General features: G+C 44.4%; 1 protein-coding gene across 14 annotated transcripts in view; it reads right to left on the bottom strand.

The window, feature by feature from the left end:
* RBFOX1 (RNA binding fox-1 homolog 1) overlaps nt 1–12,519 on the bottom strand; it is a 1,497,346-nt gene that overhangs the window by 922,727 nt on the left and 562,100 nt on the right. For all 14 annotated transcript variants that reach the window (XR_005016506.1, XR_005016507.1, XR_005016505.1 and 11 more), the window contains exon 3: nt 10,428–10,475. Coding sequence is in view for 10 of the 14 variants with exons in the window: in XM_036826196.1 (XP_036682091.1) it covers nt 10,428–10,475 (48 nt within the window). In the remaining 4 variants the exon portion in view is untranslated. The remainder of the gene's footprint in view (nt 1–10,427; nt 10,476–12,519) is intronic.

Here is a 12,519-nt window from a genome sequence, read left to right as displayed (position 1 = left end):
TAAAATCAATGAAAGAGGAAAGTATGACTAACAGCTCATTTTCAAAGTTTAGTAAAAGGGAAAGCATCAGTTAACCTGCAGATAAAATCTAAAAGGCAGGCACAGAGGCCCCTCCTGGAGTTAAGAAGCTCTTGTCTACAAAAATAACTCTCAGTCATGCGGGGAAGTGAAGAACTGACTGGCTCTGTGAGTAGTCTGACCATTCTGAAGAGCAGACCCATTGAGGACCTCGAGATAATACCACAGGATAAGTTATTAGGGGAAATTAAATGCAGGGGTGCATCACAGAATGCCATCTGGCGTTAGCCCGGGCTATTTCTGTTCCGTTGAGCGCTCTGTAACAATAATTCTCATAAACAGAGCTTTCATGTACTTGTGAGCCAGGCACTGGGCCTGGGGTGCATTCGAGGTCCATTTTGTTTTGTCTTGTTTTCTCCCGTGCAGCAGCCTCAGAAGAAGTGGCATAGCCTCGTGGTTAAGAATCAAAGGCAGACTACCTGGATTTGAACCCCATCCTACACGGACTACTTGGGTGATCTCAGGCGTGTTAGTTAACTCCTCCTTCCCTCAGTTTTCTTGTCTGTAAAACGGGGATCAGTACTGTAGTATCTTAAAGGACCTTTATAAGGATTCAATCATAGAATGCACAAAAAAACTGTCTGGCGTACAGTAAGTGCTCCATGCATGCTAGCTGCAATTATTTCTATCCATCTTCTCTTCTGGAAAAAAATAAGTCAAGCTTTCCTTTAGGAACTTCATTCTACTCTTGGTCCATGTTAAGTCGTTCAGCTGGGGCCCATCCTACTTCTGATTGTGGGTGAATGCAGACGGACCATCAGAGGACTGCTTTCCATAGCTAAGGGACTGGTATGAAGCCAGTAAGCAGCCCTCAGGAATTGTGCTCAAACTATTGGAAAAGAAGCTCTTTCTTTCCATGGTAATCTCACTTGAATTTTAAACCCGAGGACCAGTTATACCAGAAGACAGCCCAATTTTACTGTCATTGGACCCAACAACTGTCTCTTTTTTTTGTCTCTTTAAGCTGGTACAACTTGGTTTTCTATTCTGCAGTGGAAGATGTCGTGACCCATAGAGCCCACAAGAAAAATCCATGGTATGCAGGATCTAGCCCCACTTTACAGAGGGTGTGGCTGTGGATCAGAAAGCTACTGCGACTTTTGAAAGATGTCAGGGCTAATAAAGCGTGAAACCAGGATCTGTGTGATTCCAAAACTCTTTTCCACCACACAACATTGTCTTTTTGCGTAAATGATGTAGAAGTGAACAAAAGTGCTCATCTTGAAGGGTGGCATGTTTCTCTGGATGGCAGAGAGAGTTTTTAAAACATCATTTCTTTCAGGTGAACACAGTTCAGGTTTTGGTTTTGCCTCTCAGTGGAGTTTTGCCTGAATCCCAAATATTTGGATTTGTGCTTTGGCTGATGTCATTTTAAATGTCTTAACTAAGCAGAGATTTTTAATGAAAAACATCTGTTTGGAATTTTATTTCTTGAAATTTAAAACATATTTTGTGCACAAACGGCATTCATGTTAGGTGTATCTCCTCGTTTTTACCAGTCAGCTTAACTGGGGTAACTGAGGATGGAGGCTGCATTGGTCGACATGAAGCTCCTCTTCCCTCAGATTTAGGGCTCTAAGTGACGGTCTGAAAGTCCTCCCCAAATAAATACTGGAGTCAGCTTTCAGGCTCCAGAGGATTTCTTGGCAGCCACCTAACTCTGCCATTTTGCGGGGAGGCTCTTTTCCAGAGTTGATTTCCATCCCCTTCTCTCTGAGGTTCTGAACACACAATTCCAGACACTGGGATATATTATCCCTACTCTTGGCTAGTCCCCAAGTTTAAGTAAAACTGACGTTGGTGGGCTGCACATGTAGCTCTCCCTTCTGTTTCCCAGCAGACAGCAAGGATAAAGCAGGGTCTACTTGTAGTGGACACACCAAGTCTCACCCAGATCTTGGCCACAAATCCATGCTGAGCACAGAAGCTGAGTCAAGTCCATAGACATAAGTGGCTCTGCCTGTGCTAAATGGCACCATTCTCTGGCTGGAGATGGTAGGAGCAAGAGTGAGCGCCCAACACACCCAAACCACAGGCTGGCGAGTGGCTGTGAACTCATTTGGAATGAGAGCCTCACCCTATGGGAATGAGGGTTCATAATCTGCAGAGGAGTCACAGTCTTGAGGAATTTGCATGAGATGTAGAGTGTGGCACAAGAGAAAAGCCAAGCAGCACAGGTCAAGTCTTTGCTGGTGTTAGAAGGCTCTGCCCTACTCCACTGTCAGAGACAGTAGGGCCAGGGTGACCCAGCGGAGGTCTTAGTGGTCAAGCATAAGCTATGAGTAAGTAGACCCCATAACGTAATGGCACTGTCTCTCTGCATCTGATCATTTCACATCATCAGATCCCATTCCAGATAAAATAATATCATTCTAGGATAAAGGACAAACTTTCCCCATGCTTATAAGGCTTCAGATGACCTGGCCCTTGCCTGCTTTCTAGCCTCATCTCAAGCCACAAACCTCTATTCAGTTCCCGAGTCCTGCCATGCTTCTTCCTCCGAATTTCCATCTCTGTACCCGACCCAGGAGTCTCTACCCCTGGTCCCCCTTCAATTGCAACTCAAATAGCATTCTTCGGGGATGCTTTAAGTTTCATTTCCACAGCTTTGGGGAATCTTGGAGCATCTTCCCATGTAATGCATACACACAAGCAACCTTCAAAAAGGACATTTGGAGCAGAAAAGAAATCCAATCTCCAGACGCATTCTGTGAGTCTCGCCAAATGGTGCTCACTGCAGCAGGCTTTGCCCCGGTCTGCCTTGAGGATCTCATTTCGGTCTTTAATGAGAAACTCTTCCATGAATGCTTCCCATTCCGGGAGAGCCCCTCTGGATAAGGAGCGTGCCTTCTCCTCTGTCTTTGTTCTGCCTGTCAGAGCCCAGAGGACTAATCCACTCCCATCCCCACAGCAACAGAGCGGTGCTAATAGAAAACCAACTCTGGTGACTGTTTTGTGCTCATTTTCAACCTCACTGGCATCTAAGCCTCTGAAATCCAGGAGATTAATTTATTGTCCATGTTGATCAACTCTCTTACTCCTCACAGCAGCCAGCTGAACATAGAGACTTAAGCTGAGCGTCTCCAACACGTTCCTGGATGAAGTTATCCATGACCCGTGGTCAGAATCACCAAACCACGTGGGTAGGGCTGATTCACTCTCTAGCAAACCCAGACCTTCCTCTTCACCTCCTGTGTGGCTCTTGTTCCTGTGCCCTCTTGTCTGCACTCCGGCCTGGACCCCCAATTTCATCCTTGCCCCCTTCTGGTAACCCCTGCAGGCGAGTAGAGTTTGAAACGTCTCAAAGGCAAACCCAAACATCTTCCCTGATTGCAAACCCACCACTAGAAGACAGTGTTTCCTAAACGTTAGTTATTTGCAATCTGTATGCACACTTTTTCTACATCCATCTGATTTTCATTAAATTAACTCAATTGTTTTGTCCTTAATAGACTTAAGATTACTTTTCAAAATCATGAGTAGAATTTTTCAAAAGAAAATAGTTTATTGATATGAAAGGACAGAGCAATATCCTTTATCATATAAAGAATGTAACCCTCATTCAAAAGTAAAACAATGTTACTAAATTATAGCTAGATATTAGAATTGTTTGTCAAGGGTCCTGGGTCTTTTGGTTTAAAAGGTAGATGAGCAAATGTGCCAGACCTTTGGGTTTGTTACAGAAACAAAACAAAAGAAAAGAAAACAAAAAGCAACCAAATTATGTCTCCTTGATGTAATCCCAAGGTCTGAAAAATAATTGACAAGAGAATAACTGCATCACTTCTTCACTAGGTGATTTGATCTGCAGATACCTCATCCATCATCTGAAATCTTAGTCTCATCCTTGGGCAATGCTGGACCATAGCAAACATGATCCTCCTTCATCAAACATCTTTAAAAGGACGGCACCTGGCTGGCCACCCAGCCCCATTATTTTTCAGAGTCCTGGCTGATATCACCTTGTTCTAACCAAAGCCTTCATCTCCCCTGCGTCCCTGCACTCCACCAGGGCCAGTCTCTGGTTCCATCTCTGTGCTCTGTCCCCATTCTCTCCCTCCTCCCTCACTGACTCCCTCTGTGGCTGACTCAGTCACCCAAAGTTTCAAATGCCTCCCTGGTTCCATATCATTCTGGCCTCATCCAGCAAGGACCTGCCCTCCCTTACTCTCTCTTCCACTCGGAGGGAGACTGACACAAAACCCCAGTCCATCGGTGTGGCAAACAACCCCCTCCATAACCTTCTCTGCGCCAGTCGCCCCTTGGCCACTCTTGGACACGCACGCTGGACCTTGATCTCTCCTAAACGTGCCACGTTCTTTCCCACCTCTGTGTCTTCGCCTATGCTGTTCCCTCTGCCAAGAGAGCCTTCAACAGACACCGCCCCTGGGATTACACACACAAGACCTCTTCCTAATCCACTGAGACTTGGCTTGCACATTTCAAGCCTGCAAGTCTCTTGGCTCTTTTCTGCATACGTGTTTTACTTGGTTTGCACAGTGTTTTTAAAATAAGTAGTTTTATATGAAATCCAGATTTCCAGATTGGCTTAGAAAACGGCAGCACTGACCCTACACTCCACGTGGCAACAGGCGCTGTACAGAAGCCCCTGCCTGTGGGGCCACTGCTCTTGAGTTCAAGGCTGCCGCGACATTTCTTATTACCCTACAATCATCCTCTGTCTCCCTTCACTAATTTATGAGTCCTGCCTGGACCTGGCAGCTAGGTGACTTTGTTATTTCCTGACTTAGGCCAAGCATCTCTTCTGTAAAAATATTCTCAAAGCCTACTAGGTCCCATTGATTGCCCATTTCTCTGAGCCCCCATAACACGTTCTGGGGGACTCATTTTTTTAAAGGAATTTGATTATAAATGACATGGAATGCCTGTGGGCGTGGGCCCTAGCAAAAACAAAAATAAAGGTAGCTGCAGTTGATTGAGTTCTTGTTTTGTGCCAGGCACTATATACACTGCTTTGTAGTATTATCTTGTCAATTCCTCAAATCAACATTTCAAGTGGATTTTATTATGTCCAATTTACAGATGGGCAAATAGACACGGACTTGAGGTAAGAAAGCCTCTCGAGGTCACAGAGCTGCTACGTGAGAGAACTCGGATTAAAGCCCAGGATTCCCGGCTCCAGAGCCTACAGTTTTAACAATTGCACTCTGTAAACTCCTGTGTTTTGAGCACGTAATTTCTAATCTACACATAGAAGCTGCTAGAAATGCAAAAGCCAGGAACCGAACTGGGTCCATTGAAAACTGAAGCCAGAACTGCGTCCTGGTGCCACTGTCACTTGTCCTCAAGACCAGAAAAAGTCCTGGCAGCCCCACTGCCAGGTGCCAGCGGCTCTCCGGAAGGTCAGGCTTGACAAGGCTCTGATAAATCTCCACTGTGAGCCAGCTAGAGCTAAAACATGGGGGCTGAAAGGATGACCCAGACTCAAAACTAAACTATTTACTTGGCAATGGGTGAAGTTACCAGCCCAGGTACAAATTCATCAGTTGGAAAGGGCGATTCTCATATTCTACACATTTGATTCTCTTTGTGTGTGTGCGTGTGTGTGTGTGTAAGGCAGTAGAGCCTCAGGGCTAAGAACACAGTTTCCAAAATAAGAATCTCTGAGTTTAAACCTTAGCCTATGATGCACCTTGAGTGATCTTGGGCAAATCACTTAACATCTCTGAGCTTCCGTTTATTCACCTGTGTAACGGGGATAATGATGGTGCTTCGCACAGTAGCTGCTGTTAAGTATCCAGAGGTACTTGAGAATGCCTGGTCCAGAGTAAGGATTGCAACAGGAAAAGTTCCAGACTCCTAGTGTTCACCACGGCACCACAACATCGCCAATCACGAGCACAGCTTCACTCAGACCCAATCTGAAAGGCTCCTTAACTTTGAAAACCGCTCAAACGCCTTCCATGCAATTTGATAGTGGATGGGAAACTGTTTAGCCACACCAGCCCAGGCGGTAAGTGAGAAGAGGAAGCCCTGTCTGTGTTTATAGCCTTTGACACATGGGCTCTCATTTCCTCTGACAGATTCTCCCCCTGACTGATCCATCAGCCTCTGTTCTCATCACCTGAGTCGCGGTCTTCATAATAGTGTTGAAATTCAAATGGATTTTACACCACAAATAAAAATGAACTTAAATGCCTCTGTTTTCCGCCAGCAACACGGGTCATGTAAATGTCACATGCAGGAGGTTTTTCAGGGCCGTGCAGCTGCCCCAAGGGACGGGTTACCTCACATCACCTTTGCTAAATCTGCATTAGCTTCGTGGCCTTGGCCTGTGGGAGGAAACCACCTGAGCTCTGCTTCCCACTTAAGGGGGAAAAACGCTACCGGCCTTTCAGATCTCCCTGTGACATCCTCTGGGTGATTTTAGGAAACAGGCAGGAAGCCATCCAAGTGCAGGTCCAGTCACAGGGGCACTGCTCATTGCTGGGCTTGGAAGCAAGAGAGAAGTGTAAAACGAAACCACACTCTGGTACACACCATGAATCCCTCTATAAACAACTGGGCAACGTTCTCCAAAAGACAATGAGCTTACTGTCTGCCGATGGAAAAGAGGCATCTAGGATACAGAAAAACAGAGAAATGGAGAGCAAAAAAAAAAAAGATTCTCTCCTTCTGTCAACAGTCTCAGATGGAGTACAGACGGTGCACAGACCAGGAAGAGTGATTTTATGGCTCTTCATTAAGATGAGGGCTCTCTCCACCGCTTGAAATTCACCGTTTATCTCCCATCGTTATATCTCGTCTAGGATTCAATGGGAAAATGACTCATCTCAAGGTAAATGGCCCTACCGAGTGGAAGAGAATGGGATGAGGCTTGAAATTGGACGGGTCTGGCGGGGAGGGACCCTATTAGACCCTATAGAAAACTTGAGATCTTGTGTTTTCTAAAATTCTTCTATCGAGAAGATACTCCAAAATATTTCAGAAGAAGGTACGGATGTAAGCACACAAATATATCCCTATATGCAGAATATAGGGAAGAGAGGTAGCCAAGGCGGAAGGGAGGTGAAAGAAAAAGGAGAAAAGGAAAAAGAAAGTAATTCTTGGGAAGCCATCTAGTCTAATAGGTATCACGTTAAGCTTTCTTAACTAAAGGAAATTGAGCTTTAAAGAAAACACTGCTGGTTCTCCTTCAGAGCACTCAGCATTTCGTAAAAATCCACACGGGCCAAGGGGCTGCCTCTTCAGAGGCAGGTTGACTTATTATTTTGGCACCTCTGTCATTTCCTGTCACTTCAATTCCACTTTATCAAATTACTGATTTTGCCAGAAGCATTCGGAATGAATGGAGAGGGACACACACACATACACGCAGGAGCGAGTGTCATCACTCCAATGGTGCAATTTCATAATTATACGTCAGGGTGACAGAAGTACCAGAACTGCATCCCAGACCCTGGATGAAGATCGCTCCGGCTGTCTGCCCACGTGACCTCACGCCACATCACTGTCCGGAGGGGTGACACTGGCACTCCTCTGCTGAGGGTGGAGGCTACTGGCCCTCCGGGATGATTAGCTTGCATCCTGACTTTCCCAGAGACAGGACGCTGATATTCAGAGCCACCTCCAACACCTCACCCCACCTCCAACCACATTAGGAGATCCAGAGGAGGGAGAGCCCCGATGTGAGAATCCCAAAAATAAAATTTAAAAAAACCATCAGAACAGAACTCAGAGGAAGCAAAGTCCTTCTCTTGAACAGGGGGAATAAAAACCATTAGAGTGTAAGACAGCAAAAATGGAAGTAGGCATTGTGGTGGTTTGTGTTGCTAGGAGTCATCCCCAGTTAAAGACAGTGAAAGGGTCAGTGAAACAGAGCAGGACCCTATGGTCCCTCCCCCACCCCACGTCCTCCACCTGCCTTTTGTCTATAGAACAACTTTAGTCAAAGAATAAGTTCCATCAGAGAAGTGAGAAAACGCAGAAGCAACGGAAAACAGTCAAACAAGACCAAATCATAGTAGTTTAGTCATTAAGCAAAGTCAAGGACCCTTAGTTCCTCCTCAAGGGCTGTAGATAATACTCTGAGCCGTATCCTGTGAGCTGTCTTATAGATACCAAAACCCCACCAGGTGCAGAATTTAACTGCATGATGACAAGACTGCAGCCATGACATAAGCTGCCACAATTCCGAGAACTGGCCTCAAAGAAATGGGAACAAACTGACCCTGGAACTGAAGACTAACTGCACTTAGCACAATCCAGATGACGCTGGTCAGACCAGCGCAGGACCAATTTCAAGTGGACTGTCAGAGCTGACTGTGCTCTTTCTGCCTGTAGCCCCTCCCTCCGCCTGTGCACCCCAGAAGCTTGCCTTGAAAAGCTCTTGCCCACTGATTGCTGGCGAGGGGCAGGGGGGCAGAACTGGCCTTTGGACCTGAGTCCACCCCCCACTACTCACCCCTCTGGTTGCCAGCCTCCGAAACAAAGCAAACTCTCCTTTCTACCAACCTTTCCTCTTTATTGGCTTTAGAATGGCAAGCAGCCGGGCCCCTCTTTCAGTAACCATCAGTCATGTGTAGTCAAGGCTGGAAAACAACAGGACAGCCCTCCAGATATGAGGCTTCATTTCAAGTGTCTGACTCAACCCAACAGTCTGTGACAAAGCACAGAAATGTATATGTGTGTGTATGAGTCTCTGTCTGTGTTAGTCTTTTCTGAGAACAGCTGAAGTTATGTACAGAATGATCACCTATGATTTCTTCCCACGAGTCATCACCAGAGGGCATCCATAGTCTTGGGGGGGGGGGGGGGGTCATTATCGTCATGATACATGAACCAAAGGCAGTTTGGATAGTATTATGGAACGGAGCTGTGTGGCTGGCTGGCATTGCCCAGAGGTTATCCTGGTCGTTCACTTATGTGTTGGTGACAGAACTGATGTTGCTTTAACAGTCCTCCTGGTATCTTTCAAACACTACTGGCAAAGAAAGTAAAACAAAACAAACAAACCAAAAAACTAGACAGAGGCATGCTTGTGAATTCCATTAAAATCCAAGGGAAGTGAAGACATCCTGAACTTTGCAAGCAGGGCAGAGAACATGCTCTCACTGGGACGTGGTGAGCAGAGTTACTGGGAAGAGATTAAAAAAGACTGGAGGCACCTCTTCAGCCTAAATTCCATTTCTCCAACTCACAAAATGCACGTGTGCAGGGATATCAGCACATCAACGTGCAGCGAATGTAAATATGAATTGAAACACCTTTTCTGCAAACTAGACACACAACCGGAACTAAGTTAAGATCATGCGGCTCGAATTTAAGCCACTGTATCATTATTCTCTTCAAAGTGAGGAGATTAAGGCTCCTTAAAATAATGTGTGGCAACTGTCTTCTATTTAAAAGCAAATTTTGTTTTGAGAAGTCCTCACCACCTTATTAATCAGCGGATGACCAAGCTATCACAAAATCAAGGCTGAAAAACCTCTGCTTGAAATAATAACTGCCTTCGACAATAATGGTACAGTTGCAGAGAGGAACATCTTTCAGAATTGTGGAACGGTGTCAAAAGTAGCCAGGAGGTATGTACCCTCAATTCAGTTATTTGACCTTTTTTTATCCAAGGCTTTAAAGGTAAAATTTGATCTGCTCGGATGCGCTCTACCACGGAAACTTCCGTGAATTCTCGTCAGTAAAAGGAGAACGAAAATATTAAAGTGAAGAACAATTGTCTAGCAGTTGCATTTCCTGAGGGGGTCCACACCAAGTGTAACAAGAAGATAAATAGGGGAAAACTTTAAAATATGCAGGAAACGACCTCTCTTTCCTGCCCGCCCCCCGCCCGGCAAAACATCATGTGAACAAATGTATATCATAGAAAGTCACTGCTCATGTGACTGCGTCATGATGGAAATCAGGACAGGTTCTTTATCAAGCCAAAGTGTATAGATCAGATATATTTTTCAGGATACACCCTGAAAAGCCCAAGAGTATGTATTCTGTAATATATGCAATGTTCTATAATTCTATGTAGTATGTGGCATATTATATATAATAATCATCCAAAATATTCAACTAAAATGTGAAATGAGTTAAGGATAAACGAGCTATTTTCCTGAAAAGAAGCAAATGACTAAGACAAAAATCAACACTAATTTTTTAACACAATTACATTATGCCATCTTCATTGAAGTTATCAGGTCTAACACAGATTGCGAAGATAAAAAAAAACAGACATTTTAAAATATGATTGTCTTCAAGTGATACCAGCACATGAATCACCTTTGCAAGCCGTCATCCAGTAAGGCATGCCTTAAACAGCTGGGTTTAAAATCACAGAGTTCTCGTTTTGCTTGAAACTAAAAACATGAAAAATATTGACTTACCTTTCTGTCCTCTATTTCCACACAGGTATTGCAGTCTACTTTGATATCCTGAGAGGAGGAGAAAAGAAAGAGAGAAAGGACGGGAGTCAGACTTATGGCCAGAGAATGTTCAGTGGTGTCGCTGAAACGCCCTTTAAAATAATAAAGCGCTCACACTCTTAACGGCTGCTTCTCGAGCCATTGCTCTTTATAGCGCTTTTTAGAAGTATATGCTCTGGTGTTTGCGCTAGAGACATATGGATGTCATAACTAAGCTTTATTACATGCAGATGTGGGGTGAAGGCAGAAGCTGTGGATCAGAGGCCACAACAAAGAGAAGCTGATGGCTCATAAAATAATATGCCCCCAGACACCTTTGCTCACATCAGCAGAGGCTGCCCTTAACTGGACTTAATTTCTCTCTCCCATTCCAGATCTGGGATAGTCAAATCTATCTCCCTTCAACTCAAAGCCATCACTGTCTATTTTTCATCCTTCCCTCCATCCATCCATCCATCCATCCATATTTATCACGTACCTACTTTTTATTCAGTTTTTTCTTGTTGCTTTGGAATGTAAAGGTGAAAAAAAAAAACAAAAAATAAAGATGGTTTCAACCCTCAAGGAACTCCCCAGTTAGACAACATAGCAGATACACACACAAGCAATTGTGATATTTGTTTATTCATTCAAAAGACAGGCATTCAGCACCTATTGCTTGCCAAGTCTTGCTCTAGGCATGGAAGACCCAACATACAAAACACAGGAAGGTCCTGCTGGTGATGCTTACATTCCGCTAGAAAAGGCAAACAGTAGAAAAGAAACATCAATAAATGGTTGGTGTTTTAGAAGAGGAAGCTTACCATGAAGAAAAGTAAAGCAGGAGAAGGGAAGGAGAAGGGAAATGCTGAGGGTAGAGAAGTAAGATTTTAAATTTAAAGAGAAGTGGCAACTGAGTAAAGGCTTAAAGGAAGTTAGGGGATGAGGGTGAAGCCATCTGGCGAAAGAGCCTTTCAGTGCAAAGGTCCTGAGGGGAGATGTGTCAGACATGGTCAAACTAGAGGAAGGAGGCCTCTGTGGCTAGAGGGAGGGAAACAGTGGGAAGTGAGATCAAAGGAGGACATTGGTTTTCATTCCGAGAGCACTGAGGAACCACTGAGTCACTTTTGTTCTTATTGTGCAAAAATACACATAACATAACATTTAGTATTCTAACCATTTCAAAGTGTACAGTTCAGAGGCATTAAGTACATTCACACTGTTGTACAATCACCACCAACATCCATCTCGAGAACTTTTCCATCTTCCCAAACAGAAACTCCATAACCGTTAGACAAGAACTCCCATTCCCCCAGTCCCCGGCTCCTGGTAACCACCTTTCTACTTTCTGTCTCTATGAATCTGACGGCTCTCAGTACCTCATTACATCAGTCTACCAGGGCTACCATAACAAGGTATCACAGACAGGGTAGTTTAAACAATGGAAATTTATTTTCTCACAATTCTGGAGGCTAGAAGTCCAAAATCAAGGTGCTCTCAGGGTTGGTTTCTGGTAAGATCTCTCTTGCAGGTTTGTAGACGGCCACCTTCTCACTGTTCCCTGTGTGTGCAGGGAGAGCTCTCTTCTTATAAGGGCACCAGTCCTATTGGATTAGGGCCTCACCCTTATGACCTTATTTAACCTTAATTACCTCTTTAAAGGCCCTATATCAAAATGCAGTCACATTGGAGGGTAGGGCTTCAACATATGAATTTGGGGGTGAGGCACAATTCAGTCTTTAATACTGATATAAGAAGAACCATATAGTATTCACTCTTTTGTGTTTTATTTCGTTTAGCATAATGTCTCTACCCAAGGTTCATCCATGTAGTAGCATGTGTCAGGACTTCTTTCCTTTTTGAGGCTGGATAATATTTCACTGTATGGAGAGACCACATTTTGTCCATCCACTCATCTGTGGGTAGTCGTTTGGTTGTTTCCACATTTTGGCTACTGTGAATAGTGTTGCTATGAACATGGGTGGACACATACCTGTTCAAGTCCCTGCTTTCAATTCTTTTGTATATACACCCAGAAGCTGAATTGCTGAATCATATGGCATTCTAGGCTTAA

This window comes from Balaenoptera musculus, chromosome 15 (assembly GCF_009873245.2).
Source record: "Balaenoptera musculus isolate JJ_BM4_2016_0621 chromosome 15, mBalMus1.pri.v3, whole genome shotgun sequence".
NCBI classification, from domain to species: Eukaryota; Metazoa; Chordata; class Mammalia; order Artiodactyla; family Balaenopteridae; genus Balaenoptera; species Balaenoptera musculus.
The sequence above is the reverse complement of the archived record's forward strand: the minus strand, read 5'-3'. Positions and strand labels throughout refer to the sequence as shown.